The 16,308-nt window shown below is 38.7% G+C and overlaps 1 protein-coding gene and 1 pseudogene across 1 annotated transcript in view; one reads left to right on the forward strand and one right to left on the reverse strand.

Annotated features, from left to right (window-relative positions):
* The window catches only part of LOC107561645 (NACHT, LRR and PYD domains-containing protein 3-like), a 39,415-nt gene extending 34,019 nt beyond the window's left edge, over positions 1–5,396 (reverse strand). The window contains exons 1-3 of the mRNA XM_016246118.1: positions 5,135–5,396; positions 4,967–5,008; positions 8–1,360 (exon numbers count right to left, since the gene is read on the reverse strand). Of these exons, the coding sequence (XP_016101604.1) occupies positions 8–1,360; positions 4,967–5,008; positions 5,135–5,396 (1,657 nt within the window). The remainder of the gene's footprint in view (positions 1–7; positions 1,361–4,966; positions 5,009–5,134) is intronic.
* Positions 5,397–6,471: 1,075 nt separating this feature from the next.
* LOC107561646 (uncharacterized) lies at positions 6,472–11,724 on the forward strand (annotated as a pseudogene).
* The last annotated feature ends 4,584 nt before the right edge of the window (positions 11,725–16,308 follow it).

Raw genomic sequence — 16,308 nt, forward strand, 5'->3', positions numbered from 1 at the left:
TATTGACTGAGATCATCATCTAGCACAGGGGTTTTTAACTCCTGCAATGTGACAATTTGTTTTGGCTCATCAAAGAAAAACTGAAGCTCTTGCATGTTCTTGTTCAGGTAGCAGATGAACACATGCACTGCAGCGAGGAACTCTTGAACACTCAGATGCACAAAGCAGAACACCTTTGTCTTATAAAGTCCAACTTCCCTCTTAAAGATCTCAGCGATCATTCCTGTGAACTCAGTGTCTTTACTCGCATCAATACCACATGCTTTCAGATCTTCCTTATTGAAAACAATGTTTTCCTTCTTCAGCTGTTCAAACGCTAGCTTGGCTAACTTCAAAATCATCTCTCTATTTAATTGTAAGTGCTCTGTACGTTCTGTTTCTTCTTGTTCATCGTACTTCTGGTTCTTCATGTCCATCTGTATCAGCAGGAAGTGAATGTACATTTCAGTGAGTGTTGCGCTGATGTTCTCTGCATTGTTCTCACTGAGAATATCCTGAAGTACTGTGGCCGTGATCCAGCAGAACACAGGAATGTGGCATATTATGTAGAGACTACGAGACGTCTTAATGTGTGAGATGATTGTGGAGGCTTGAGTCTTATCTGTGATTCTCTTTCTGAAGTACTCTTCCTTCTGTTGGTCAGTGAATCCTCGCACTTCTGTGATCAAACCCACATACTGAACAGGGATCTGATTGGCTGCTGCTGGTCGTGAGGTCACCCAGACAAGAGCTGATGGAAGCAGCTTACCTTTCACCAGATTCGTAAACAGCGCGTCTACAGATACTTTTTTCTCAACAGTGTTCAGTAATCTACTTTTAAAATTTAGAGGCAGGCGACTTTCATCAAGTCCATCAAATATAAATGCAAACTTACATTCCTTATATAACTTTGTTTTCTCCAGGCCCTCCAGTTCAGGATAAAATTCCAGCAGAAGCTCATGGAGACTGAAATCTTCATTTGTCATTAAGTTAATCTCTCGGAATGGAAGCAGGAACACACAATGTATATCCTGATTGGCTTTTCCTTCTGCCCATTCCAGGATGAACTTGTGCACAGAGACCGTTTTTCCAATGCCAGCGACTCCCTTGGTCAGAACAATCTTTTCCTCATTGTTTTTCCTCAGTTCAGTAAATATATCATTGCAATTGATTGGTTTGTCCTGTGTTTTTTTGTTCTTGAAATCATCATTGATCTTCAGAATCTCATGTTCCTTATTGACATCTTTCATATCTCCCTCTGTGATGAACAGCTCTGTGTAAACAGCCTTAAGTTTTGCTTCATTTTCTTTGTTGCCCTCAAAAATATATTCTGCTTTCTTCTTCATGTTTGTTTTGTGAGTTTTAAAAAAGTTTTGCAGCTCTGTAATAAAAAAATAAATAAGATTGAGGGAGAAAAAAATTTACCCTTTTTGAGAAATATTTTCATATCAGCATGATCATCATTATTAATAACTGATGAAGACAGATTAAGCACAGTCCATATCTAACAACTTGGGTTCATTTGAAAAATGTCTGTATATGTTTTTCATGTTCTTTCTAGATCACAATCATTGTATTGACTGAGATCATCATCTAGCACAGGGGTTTTTAAACTGTGGGTCGCAGAGTGGGACAAGGTGGGTCACACAAAGTCACTTGGCTGCAGCTAAATTTGCGTTTCAATGACACTCACACAGTTCAGTCTAGGGCTGCACGATATAGCCTACCAACATTACCGTATTGGCCCGAATATAAGACGACCCCCCTTTTTCCAGATGTACCTTTTGGGAAAATGCTTTTTAAAAAACAAATCTTGTTTTTTCTCAGTAAAACACATTTTGTCTTCAATTATTTTCATATTGCATATTTTTCCTATTTTAATTTTTGTTTTGAAAGTATGGTAAAAACTGGTAAAATGTACCAACAATCACATTTAAAAAATATACACTTTTTGATATACCATTAAGAAAAAAACAAAACAGGTAGCCCATCTGAATTAGGACATTTAGGCTATCCATCTAATAGTAGCCTACCAAAATCTTATTAACAGTAGAAGTTAAATCTTACTGTAGTCTTCAAATCTGGGTACTGTCTTACGTTTTAAAATCACAAAGAGAGTTTGGTCCCATCAGGCTAACGTGACAGTCACGACTCATGCAGCTGTAAGCTTTTCTTTTTCTTTTTCTTTTGTTTTTACTCACGATCTTTACAACACGCATTAAATTACGTATTTCATGGCACACTCGTTTTATGCGTATTTGGCGCCACCTATTGTTGTGGATGTATTATTGACATGTCAAAGTCTAGACCCTGAATATAAGACGACCGCGTTTTCAGATGTATTTCCAAGAAAAAAACATCGTCTTATATTTGGGTCAATACGGTAATTAAGAATTGCAATAGCCTATCCTTAGTGCGATTTTTGAATTGCAATTAAGTCCGCGATTTAAGACATGCATTGCGTGTTTTGAAGCGCAGGCATGCATGAGTTATAATAACAGTGAGGGTCTCAGACCAACGTCATTATTAAAAGGCTCAATCGGCCCGCATTATTAATGAGAAAAAACTCGCTCACTTCAATGCGCTGTATTCTGCATGAGATTGCATACAGCTGAAAATCCAAATGTTACGAAAACGGTTTCAGGTAGGCTGTGTTCATTCATTTCTATTGTCTGTTTGAACTCGGCACTGTTTTCGTTCGGTAAACGGTCTGTAAAAAGCATTTCACATGTACGGGGTGAGCAGGGCACAAACGTAGGGTTAATTGTAACACTACAAGATTTAAACATTTCCACATGACAAAATTTCACAATATTTCCTTGACATATCTCTATATAGAGAGAAAATGTGCCAAAGTTCAAAAATCTTTTGAAGATATTGCTGAACATTTATTTAACCATTGCAGAAGTAAATTTCTGACTGAAGTCAATTGTTATCTCGGTTTTTAGTGTTTATTTAAAATGACACATCTGTTTATTATTTTTTAACTTTTTCACAATTATTTTAATCTCAAAACTGTTTTAGATAGGTCTGCTTTGCTTCTTATGCCTTGCTAAAAAAAAGTGTTGGGTTGCGCTCCGCTCTCCCCTACACACTGAAAGATCATGAATGCATTTTCTGCGCTGAACCCTGCGATGAGTTTAACAACACTCGCAGCGCAGATTACGGACGTTTCATATTTTAACATCTGTAAACAAAGAAATTAAACCTTAAATATTAGTAGTGAAATTTTACAGTTGTACTCTAAAATAAAATGGTTATTTTGGGAACAATTATTCACTATTAACTACGAATTTTTCCTCAATAAATTCCTAATTTGCTGCTTATTAATAGTTAGTAACGTAGTTGTTAAGTTTAGGTATTGGGTAGGATTAGGGATGTAGAATAAGGTCATGTAGAATAAGGCATTAATATGTGCTTAATTACTACTAATAAATGGCTAATATTCTAGTAATATGCATGCTAATAAGCAACTAGTTAAAGGGTTAGTTCACCACAAAATGAAAATTATGCTGTATTTTACTCACCCTCGAAGCATCCTAGGTGTATATGACTTTCTTCTTTCAGATGAATCCAGTCGGAGTTATATTAAAAATTGTCTTTGATCTTTCAAGCTCTATCGTTGCACTCAGCGGGTGTTGCATTGCTTCTGTCCAAAAGACGTGAAATAAAAAGCACCCTTCCACAAAAAAAAATGTCTCACACGGCTCCGGGGGGTGAACCAAGGCCTTCTGTAGTGAATCGATGCGTTTTTGTAAGAAAAATATCCATATTCAAAACTTAATAATCACTTTAATCTAGCTTGCGCCAGCAGTTGTACACAGAAGCAGTTCCGGGAGGATGACGTATGAGTTCAGCGTTGCGCATTTTTTTGGAAAGGTGCTTTTTATTTCACGTCTTTTGAACCGAAGCACTGCAACACCCGCTGAGTGCAATGATAGAGCTGGAAAGATCAAAGACAATTTTTTATATAACTCCGACTGGATTCGTCTGATAGAAGAAAGTCATATACACCTAGGATGCTTCGAGGGTGAGTAAAACGCAGCATAATTTTCATTTTGCGGTGAACTAACCCTTTAAGAGACCCTAAAATAAAGTGTTACCGTTATTTTTCTTTAATGCTTAATTTCTGTCATATTAAACTTTGTATTAAGATTAGGCTTGAAGTAATGTCAATTGTTTTTTTTATCTCAAATATTTTGGTGGGTCGTGAAATAGATTATACTTGTCTAGGTGGGTCGTGGAATGGAAAAGTTTGGGAACCCCTGATCTAGCACATCAAACGAGATGTGAGGCTGCATTTACAACATGTTTTGACTTGCTTCAATGAACTTTTGCATGTGTGGTTGTAATCATGCCTTGGTGACAATGAATCAATTTGGTGACAGTGCCACCTATCGGCCAACTTTAATAACCAACTGTATCACATGCAGGACCGAGTTTGCCCATGCCTGTTTTAGACCATTGTGATCTGGATATCACTGGAGAAACACTGTTTTCTTCTACACTGCAAAAAATGCTTTTCTTACCTTGTCTTGTTTCCAGCCAAAACATCTAAAAAATCTTAACTCAAGAAGGATTTACTAGACGAGTAAAAATTTGTATTGTTTTTCAGAAGATTTTCAGTCAAAATTAAGCGAGTTTTTGCTTGAACAAGCAAAATAATCTGCCAATGGGGTAAACAAAATACTCTCGTTTTCTGTTTGAAATAAGATTATTTTGCTTATCCCATTGGCATATTATTTAGCTTGTTCTAAGCAAAAACTCAATTTTGACTTGTTTTTTTTCTGAAAACAAGACAATAATTGTCTAGAAAATCTTTCTTGATTTAAGAATTTTTATATATCTGGGCTGGAAACAAGACAAAAAGTTTTTTTTTGCAGTGCACTGATGTTTTGATGGCCCTGTAATTGCTGCTTGCGTTATATTTTCTTGTTTCCATTTACAGACAGTGATCGATATTTACTCCAGATATGTTGTGGATTACCTCCAACAGGGACAGATGTCTTCATATTGCCCTCAGCCTGAGCTGTGAGGGAGAGAAAGAGAATTACTCACTGGGAAACATTTATCTCACAAACACATCAGCAGAGCAAAGAGGAAAAGAGGTTTCACTTGTAAATATTTAATCACGTCACAGTGAATTAAATGTTACCTTGCTTTTGTTCATTCTCCAACTGTTCAGCCAGATCATTCTGGTTCATCTTCCTCAGGATGTCCACCATGACCTTCACAGCTTCTTCTGCTTCAAAACGTGCCACCATAATATCTACTGTGTCGAGTCTATCTGCCTTTTCCAATTCAGACCTTGATAAATCCTCATGATGTAAATTCACTAAGTGCCACTGAAACTCCTTCAGTTCAGCTCCTACCAGCTCCTTCAGTGAGTCCACGAGCAGTTTTTTAACAGACGTCATCGTCCTTCACCAACTCACGGCTGCAGGACAAGAAAAAGAAAAGATCTGAAGTACTTCCAAGTGGACCTAAGCTCAAATCTTATTTGGATTTTGAAGCTGTGAATAGAGACATGAATCGTCAGAAAGTTGTTTTAAGCAAATCTGATATAATTGCTTGGAATTTTGTTAGCAAAAAAACAACAAACAAAAAAATGATGTAAATAATATCTCAGTGCTGTCTGATACTGTAAGTGTAGAATCAATACAGTGCATGACACTTTTAAATCCATGTTTCAGTATCTCATGAAGTAGTATTATTTACTAACCATGAATGAGCTCTTCATTAATTGCAAGCCGTTCTATTTGCCGCGGGAGTTTTGCTCGTTCATTCTTGTCAGTGTGTACATCCCTCCGCAAGCGCACGTGAGCTCCGCTTTACAGAAACTCGCTGATCTGATCACAGACACAGAACAACAACACCCGGACTCTGTTTTAATCATTCTCGGGGACTTTAATAAAGCCAATCTCTCCCGTGTACTGCCAAAATACAGACCGCACATCACATGTCCCACCAGAGACAGTAATATATTGGATCACTGTTACACCACAATAAAGAATGCATATCACTCTGTCCCACGAGCAGCTTTGGGGCTCTCTGATCACTGCTTGGTTCATCTTATACCGACCTACAGGCAGAAACTGAAATCAGCTAAACCTGTATTAAGGACTGTAAAAAGATGGACTAATGAAGCAGTGATGATGCAGATGTTTCTTGTTTCTCCAGTTAACTGTCTTGGTCAGAAGTTCTGAAAGACTCCGGAGGGGGAAGTTTTCTTCAGAACTTAAACCTGTTCAACCAGAACTTAAACCAGAAAACTAATGAAACCAATTTTTCAGCCTCGAGATGAGAGTAAAACCATGTGGAGAATCCCTGTCTGCCATCAACAGACCCACACACAGCATATCTGACAATCCACTGAGTGAAATAATTGACAAATTACAGGTAAAAAAAAGACACAACAGGAATGCACCAATCATGATTTCTCGTGGATGATTACACTATTTCAAAAACAAATGGGCTGATTTGTGTTTCATAATGACTTATTTGTTGTTAAGGTAAGACTTCAGGGAATAATTCTCACTGCTTATTAAACACTACATTAACGACATTATATGGCGGTAGGATGAATAGAAAATGGCATTGAAACTTTTTAGAAAACAGTCAGTTGCTTTCTGATTGAACCCTTTAATAATACTTTATAATGCATTATACATAGAGGGATTTAAGTAAAGTCTTACCAAAATATGCTATTGTCTCTGGCCACTGTCTTGTACAAGAATAAACCTGCGTTTCTTCTGGTTAGGTAAAAAAACCTGTAGTTTATATAAAGTCAAGTTCAGCATAAATTATCACACTGCTAAAGAGTCCTTTAATTAGAAGAGATATAGTTGTTACATGCCAGCTTGATCACTGAGTCATACCCACTTTTTTAAGTACACCAGAAAAATAAATAAAACTGTTTGACGGCTTTTTATGCAGATGAAAATTTGCGTAGAAAATTAACAATTTAGTGTCATCAACTACAGAAAATACAGTGTTATAATCCAAACCAATATCATGGGTGTATCTACTGTAATTATCTTATGAAATGCACTTTGTTTAAATATTTCTAGAAGCACATTGTCACGAATTCGGTCCATGGACTTCCGTTTATTCACCACCAGAGGTCATCCTTTCCCTTACATTGACTCTCGCACAACACAAGCTGTTGCATAGCACCCCGGACTACGTATCCCATCATTCATTGCACGGTTTGCACACTGCACTGATTGCACTCATTGCACACAGCTGTTTCTTATCACCTCACACACTATATAACATTTTATAACACTTGCCTGTTTCTGCGGTTTCTGATCTTTGCTAACACTTTATAACACTTGCCTGTTTCTGCGGTTTCTGATCTTTGCCTGTTTTCCTGGATTTTTCCCTCTCGTCTTGCCCCTGTGATTCTGTCTGCCGATCGGTGACCTACGCTAGCCCTAGTGTTCTTGTGTTTTGCCCGCCATATACCTGTTTGCCATTGTTTGACCCTGCCTGTTATACCACGTCTCTTTAATAAAAGCTTGCAGATGGATCCACGTCTCGTCAGCCCCGTTACAGACATATTCATTTTGAGTAGTTGCAAGTTACACAAAGACTCAAGATTACACAAAGAAAAAAAATGCAGACAATGTTCTGTGGTTTACATCTGTCTGTGTAATAATAAAACATGTCCACACTTTTCCTTAAAAAAAAAGATTACACAAAGACCATGTGATATGTGACCCTGGAGCACAAAAGCAGTCTTAAGTCGCTGGGGTATATTTTTAGCAATAGCAAAAAAAAAAACATTGTATGGGTCAAAATTATAGATTTTTCTTTTATGCCAAAAATCATTAGGATATTAAGTAAAGATCATGTTCCATGAAGATATTTTGTAAATTTCCTACCGTAAATATATCAGAACTTTATTTTTGATTAGTAATATGCATTGCTAAGAACTTCATTTTGACAACTTTACAGGCGATTTTCTCAATATTTTGATTTTTTTTTTTTACACCCTCAGATTCCAGATTTTCGGCCAAATATTGTCCTATCCTAACAAACCATAATTTAAAAAAATTGACCCTTATGACTGGTTTTGTGGTCCAAGGTCACATATATTCTCCTTATATTAATTAAGAAAGGCAATGCATGAGTAATATCTATGACTGAAATATATTTTACATTACATATTACTTACAGTGTAAAACAACCCATGGAGTAACAAAAGTAGGGTACTTTAAGATTATCATTATATCAATTACATAAGTTTGAAAACATGATTGCAGAACTCACTATTGCATAGTGAAACATGTTACAATCTTGTAATCCCTATTTGTCCCTATTGAATCATGTTTCTTGAGTGCTTCATGATGAAGTTAGTATTTTATGCTTACTTACATTAGCAAAGGCACTTCCTTATTAAAGACTGGCTTTGATCAAAATGTTCAGCTACTAGAAGTTCTCAAAGTGTCCTTGGTTTCCCATTAGGTACATCTAAATTCCCACATCAGCAAATAATAATAACAGTTTGATGATCAGTTTTTCAAAATGAAAAAAATCTTACGGTCAAGTGTAAACACTGCACGTACAACAATCTGCTTTCACTTTCGTTTTGTCAGCAAGGTTGCCAAATCTGTCTGAAAAAAAGACACCTCATCATCTGCATAGTTTTTACACAGTTTAGTTGTGACAGTGACTACAGACTGTTTATCAGATTTCTGGTAACACTTTATAATAACGATCAGGTATAAGTAATTTAAAAGTGTTTTGTTTGTGATTAACTAATCATTTAAACATGAATATACATTTGTAGATGATTAATAAGTGGTATGTTATCATGCCACAAGTGTGTTTTAAGTCATCCAAAAATGTTTTTGTAAGTCATGAAATAATCATATCATTCGTAAATGATTAATAATTATTTGATATATTATAAATCACTTATTTTCAGAAATTTGCTCTGACAGTCATAATATTACACTGCTCACATTTTATCATGAAGCTTTGAGATGTTGAAATTTATTAAAAATGATTTGAAGAAAAAAAAATATTATTGTATGGATAAAAAATAACACATTCAACCTCCACTACAGACCTTAGTCTGTCTGACACTGACATCTAGAGGACATTTCTGAGACTCACAGACAAACCCGTTTTTCACACAACACTCAAACCAGGAACAGTGTTGCCAGATTGGGCACGTTTCCATCCAATTGGACTTCTTTTGATCAGGCTGGACCAGAGAAAAATGCATTGGGCAGGTGGACAAAATTTGGGATGCATCTTTTAAATAACTGATGGGTTTTTGATTCACTTTTTTGTTTGGGCATGTTATTTTAATACGTTTGAACACATGAATAAAGGCAGGGTAGGTGATTTGGTTCAAAAAAAAATTTTGTTATGCTGGTCGAAAGTCTCTTCACATCCCGATAGCAAATAGTTAAGTGGTTTAAACTTATTTATATGCATTTGTATCATCTGTGGAAGTCGTAGGACCATAAAATGTTATGAATGCCTGTCAAAATATGTATTTGCATACCTCTGTGCACCGTTTGCCCAGACATGATACGTCATCAGCACGTTCCAGCGAGAATGAAAGGCGCTATTATTGTGATATTATGCACGTGGATGTTTTACGAAAATGCGGGTTAGGCCCCAAAATCGGCTATAGGCTCCGTACGGACGCCTCCGGGGGCGCCCTCGCGCTGCGAGGCCACGAACACCCTATGGAGCCCCTTACCTCCTTTTCTTCATTGCAGTCTTCCTCAGTGACACGGAACGCCTATTTTGGCCCTAACCACCTAAAATTCACCATAGTCTTCCTCAGTGCCACAGAGCGCCTATTTTGACCCCTAACCATCTAAACTTCATCATAGTCTTCCTCTGCCACGGAGTGCCTATTTTGACCAGAAATGCTGAGTGTGTGCGCAAGTCGTTGAAGAGAGGCGTGGCCATGCACCGGACTTCAATGAGAGCCGAAAAGGAGGTTCAGGTCATCGCCAAGGCCACCCTTTTAAAGTGCCAAACCCAGGCGGTTCAGGCCATCCCGGAGTTATTGAGTAAGTAGTCTTACCTTCGCTTTGACTCAGTGTACTTATCTGCTGTTGACTGTTGAACGGAACCTTGACGTTTCGCTCTCTCCTGTCCGTAGCCCTCCTGGAGAATGACCCAACACAGAAGATACTGTGGCAGTTTTACGGGCACTTTGCAGCACTGCTTTCTTCCATCTACGGCCACAGAGGGGGTGTATTTCAGAACATAACCTTCCAGGAGGTGCTGACGGCCCAGAAATCAACATCTCAGAAGGCACATCTCATTATTGTGAGCATCTGACTTGCTTTTCATACCTCTGCTTGATTTGTTTGTCACCTCTTTTGAGTGTCTTGTGTGTTTTCTGGTGTGTCCACAGGTGACCAGCCACAAGACAAATCAGGCATTCGGTCCAGCCCAAATTGCCCTGACAGGAGGAGTACGGCTGGGTACAGAGATTCTTCCAGTTGAAATACAAGCTGCCAGGCGGGGCCGATGCAAAATATTTGTTTTTCACCTCCACGCAGAAGCCCTGCAAAAATTTAAATAATTATTTCCAGGACGCGTTGAAGTCCATGGGCCTGCCTGGCTGCCCCACCTTCACTAACGTTCGGACCTCCATCGCCAGCCACGTAAGTAACTAATAATAAAATCATTATAATCATAAATTATGACCTATTAATGCATTGTGCATGAAAAGCCTGTGGAGGCCCCGTCAAATAAGTTATGGGTGGTCATTGAAATTCACCAAATTCCAACTCCAAATAACATCAGCAAGTGACACCTGTAACTTATTTGACGGGACCTATACAGGCTTTCCGTGGACAGACCATTTTTACACTACAACTAATCAATAGTCAAAATTAATGTATATTAACTTGTCGCACTGTGTTTCCTGTGTGTAGTACTGTATGTTTTACATAATAAAATCATTATAATCATAAATTATGACCTATTAATGCATTGTCCACGGAAAGCCTGTGGAGGCCCCGTGAAATAAGTTACACGTGTCAATTGACCACCTGTAACTTATTTGATGGGGCCTTCACAGGATTTCCGTGGACAGACCTTTTTTAAGCTAATTATGAATACTGATGAGTTGTAATGTGCATTAACCTGTTATGCTATGTTCACTGTGTACTGTGTAATCTTTGGTAGCCTTCAGAATGGCGCTTGTTTTACTCTCTTTCTCTGTGTTTCCAGGCTAAGTTCACACACTCCAGTGAAGACCGCATGAAAATCTCTAAATTCATGTGCCACGATGCCAGGACAGCAGACAATTTTTACGTCACAAACTTGTCTGCCCTGCAGGCCATGGAACACCGCAGGCTCTTTGAGTCCGCCTTGGAGGGTCCCTAGAGGAGCCCACCAAGGCAGCCAACACCTAAAAAACAAAAGCGGCCTGCAGAAAAGTCCAAAGCGTCCAAAAAGCGTTCACCAAAATCCCCAGAACTCACATCAGGCAGCACCAGTCCAGAGAAGACGGAGGTCTATTATCAGGAGTCTGTGGCGTCCAGTCCCGGGTCCATCGAGGTAAAATGACATCCTCTAACCAGATTGAGCCTACCGTGTTTGACAGTTTTGCGTGATCATTATCAATTTCTCACCATGTCTTTTTTTCTCCTTTGACAGCGTGAAGAAGAGAACCTAGAGGAGACTGGCCAAGGCGAGGTGGAAGGAGGGCAGGAAGGAGTGGCAGAAGGAGGAGCAGAGGGACGAGGAGCAGAGGGATGAGCAGGAGATGGAGCCCAGTTAACCTCTGAGACATCATCCACATCCCATAAAAGGTACCCAGCAAGAAGGGGCAAGCTAATGGTGATATTGACACCAGTTAAGTCTGCTCTATCTAGCAACGTGACCCACAAAATCGTCTCCCCTCTGAAGTTGAAGAAAGCAATTGTTTCAGCGAGCTCAACCACTTTAATGGGGATGAGCCGTCAAAAAAAGGCCTCAGAATTAGTCAAAAAAGCCATGGAGCAGCGCCGCAAACACAAAAAGACTTTCTGATCCTGATGTTCTGATGTATATAATTATGATTGTGTGTTTTTTTGTGTGTGTGTGAGGGGAGGGGTGTTGAAGATCATTTAACTTTTTATTATCCATTTTTGCTAACCTTTTTTTCTCTTTTCATTAATCTTGAATAGTCAGAGGTCTGCTACCCAACCCGAGCCCGACGGGTTCCGAAAAACTCTTGGGCTTCGGGTCGGGTTCGGGTTAATGTTTAACTAATAGCCTCGGGCTCGGGCCGGGTTCGGGTTAATAGAAAAAAAAAATATATATATATATATATATTAAAATATATATTTTTTTACTTATGTATAACTTCTGCGCATGTGCTCCTGATCTTGCGCGCTTTTTCTCTCACACCACAGACAAAATGAGTGTGATAAAGCAAAAAATGAGTGAGGGGAAACTAATTAAGGTGCCAAACAATGCAGGAAAAGCTGAAATATGGAGGAATTACGATCTTGTCCTTACAAGCAATAAAGAGCTCAGCGGCTACATGCAGTGTAGGGCTTGCAAAGCTGTCTTGGCCTACGACAGTAAGAAGACAGGTACATCTTCTTTACAGTGACACACTGACCGTGGATGCACTAGTTCAACAGCAGCAGCTAGTAGCTACAAACAGACATCGGTTTCGGACTATTTATCTCCACCAGCTAAGTCAGTACCTACTTCTGTAAAATCCAGTCTCACAGAAAAATGTGTGGAGTTCTGTTGTCGCGATATTAGGTCATTTCATACTGTTGCTGAAAGAGGCTTTATCGACCTAGCGCAAGACCTAATAAATGTGGGGCTACCTATGGCCGCGTCTCAGCCGAGAGTGTGCTGCCTGATCCCACAACAATCTCTCTGAGATGTAAAGAAGCCGCAGCCTCAAAACGTCAGACTGTGGTCAAAGAAATATCAGATATTATGCGTGACATTAATGTTGGGATGACCACTGACATGTGGACTGACGATTACAGCAAAAACAGCTTCTTAACAATCACTTGTCACTACATCACTCCAAATTTTTTGCTTCGAAGCAGAATCCTTACAACAGCGATGTTCCCCCCTGAAGAAGCGAAAGCAGAAGAATCGACGAAGTATCTCCAGATGTCTTGGAGTTCCTGCTAGATATTCTTCGCCCCTTCTACCAGGCTCAGAGGGAACTAGAGGGCGACCAGTACCCCACACTTAACCTGGTTGTTTTGTGGCATGAGCAGCTTAAGCGCCACTGCAGGCCTGTGACTTCAGACAGTCCACACCAGGCCATAATTCGTGAGCGACATCTCAAATGGCTGAATCGCAAAATCAAAATAGAGACGCTGCATAAACTTGCCATATTTCTGTGGCCAAAATTCTATCAACTTCGCATGCTGTCTCAACCTGACAGAGAGGATATCCACCGAGAGGCCAGGCGTCGGATAGCTAGCTTTACCAGTGGTGGCGAGCCAGCTGTTGAATCAGCAAGCAAAAGAAGCAAGACTGTAGTGGCAGAGTTTGAGGAGTGGGTAAACGTGCCCCTAAATGAAATGGTTGATGAAGTTCAGCAATACATCAGCCGCAACCACGACATGAAAGAGGAGCGGGATCTCTTGGGTTAGTGGAAAAACAACAGCGGCATTTTCCCGTTACTGTCAAGAATGGCCCGTAGTATACTCAGCATCCCTGCAAGTAGTAGCAGCAGCGAGAGAAACTTCAGTGCTGCTGGACTAACTCTTAATCAGAGGAGGACGGCGCTGAAACCATCAACTGTCGATGCCGTTCTCTTCCTTCACAATGCATACTGAAAAGGATCAATTTGTGTAAATAGTTCTGCAACACTTTCCGCAAACTCTTTTTTTTTTTTTTTTGGAAGTTATAAGTTCGAGATTCAAATTTAATTTGTGACTGTCGCACCTGTGCTCACCCAGCAACGTTTCATAATTGGTAAGTACGTGTTTTTTCTCTTTTGATCTTATGCTGCTGTGCCTTGATGAAACTGTTGCTTTACACGTATTTGTTTACTGGCGGTTGCATGTAACTTGAAATACAGCGTCTTGCAAAACGTTATGAGAGGTGAGAGACCTATTTCGGGTTCGGGTCAGGTTTTGGGCTGTAAATTTAACAGGTCAGGTCGGGTTGCGTCAAACGATCTCGGGTACGGGCCGGGCTTGGGCTTCAGTTTAAAGCCCGTGCAGACCTCTAAATAGTCAGTGTTCGTGTGTTCTTGTTTCATATTTTGCAAACGTTTCAGTAAATTAATTAGTGTTTTTCAACATATAAACTTCTTGTCATTTTTTCCACACATTTTAGTAACAATTAACATTTTATTTCAAATGTAACTTAAATAATTTAAATTAGTTGAAGTTTGAATTATTTTCATGATTAGGATAACATCAAAATACATGTTATTAATATGTAACTATTAATAAAATCACTACAATCACAAATGATAACGTATTAATGCATTGTCCACATAAATCAGTGACACAGACAAAAAATAATTTACAAATTTTAATGATGAAAGCACTACAGTAAAAATGTAAACAAACGTGTAATTTTCAAGATATGCATGATCATATCAATTAGAAGTTTAATGACATTTGTAAGCATTTTATTTACATGAAATGTTAATTAGTACATTTTTGATACATTTATTATTAAAAATTAACGCACATTATTTCACGTTTCTAAATATGTGAATATAAATGAACTACTGATTCATTTATAATATAATAGTATTTCAAATGTGTGTAAACAATTATTAAACAATCAAACCATATAAATATCCATAATTGCTTACAATAAAATAGTTAAAATTACAAGAACTATGTACATGTAAAAATGTTTTTTTTTTTTACAATTTAAATGTTTAAAAGTCCCAAAACTCTGACAGATCAAGTGTGGAGATGTCCGTGTCCTCCTGCAGGAAAGGGTGAACCAAAACATGAAAAAGAAACACACAAAGCAACATCAAAACAGAATAAGCTTGGTGTTATGGTTAAAGAGAAAGAAACTGATCAACTAAAACTTACTGAATAGATCGGATTATCCTGAAGGAGAGAATCTACCAAAAAAAAAAAAAAGCAGTTAATGTATTGTTCTTGGAGAAATAATCGAACATAATTATATATTGATCACTTAAAACCTACCTAGCAGGCTCATGGTTCCCTGGGGGTTATACTCGTTCTCCATTGCTTCTACAATGAAAACACACACAAACATTTTTTTTTGCCATCTTGTGAAAAAATACTACTGTGTTATTACATGAAACATTCAAGGCCTACCCAACAACTGGAAACAATCCTCTGAAGGTTTGGGGAGTGCCACCTGGCTCTCCGGAGGCTGAGGATGGGGGAGTGCCACCTGAATTTCCTGTTCTCCTTCATCCAGCCGAGATACCATCGGAACCGACGGATTTTGAGCTCTGAGTTTCTTCAGCTAGTCTATACTGACCATCAGCTGGAGCTCCTTAAGATAGGTTTTCACCTGCTTTGGCTGAAGAAACAGATTTTCTTAAAAGATTTATCTAAATATAAATCCACAAAACAAGCATGCTATTTTGAGATAAGACTTACCTTGCGTTCCCAATGGCACCATTTGATGTGCCGTTTAATGTTGCTGTAATTGATGCTGCAAATGGGACATCTGATGTCATGTAGCCGGACACGCCCCCTGGCTAAGCGCCAGAGCATGTGAGCGAAGCGGAGCGGTGTGACGCTCCGCTACGTTTTCCGATCTATCCGCTCAGTCGCTCTAACCGCACAAGCAAGCGCTCCGTTAATATTCCGCTCACGCTCACCGTGAACCAATTCCCGCTCAGATCCCGCTCCGACATAAAATTTCTCTAGTAGGCCTAATTGTTTACTGTTTGTAACGAAATTCTTGGATTATTGTCTAAAATTAAGCATGCTGATAAATAGCAATTATCATGTTTCAGAGCGAAATTCTTACATTCTTCTTAATTTTATTAATTGTAATATAATTAAAATGTATTAAATATATGAATCTAACCTTAGCAAACCTACCTAAAATGCAAAAACTGAAAAAGTGTATTTGATTTTCGTTAATATTTCCGTGAAAACAAGTTAAAATAGACAATAACTGCGGGGAACTGTGGTCTATTAAAACGTCTCTTGATGTTTACTGGATTTTATAATTTACTTTAAGAAACAGTAGCTTGGACAAAGTGTCAGGCTTCAGCATTCGCTGTGCCGAAAACACTCGCTCAGCGCTGGAAGAAGCACTGGGGATGCTGAAGATTTTGCGGGAGGGATCCAGCACTGGTTTTCCAAAATCAAAGTGGTGTAGGCTAATATCTTCTGTACTCTGTAGTTCTGTATTTAGGCC

This window comes from Sinocyclocheilus grahami, unplaced genomic scaffold, assembly GCF_001515645.1.
Source record: "Sinocyclocheilus grahami isolate Dianchi unplaced genomic scaffold, SAMN03320097.WGS_v1.1 scaffold786.1, whole genome shotgun sequence".
Lineage (NCBI taxonomy): Eukaryota > Metazoa > Chordata > Actinopteri > Cypriniformes > Cyprinidae > Sinocyclocheilus > Sinocyclocheilus grahami.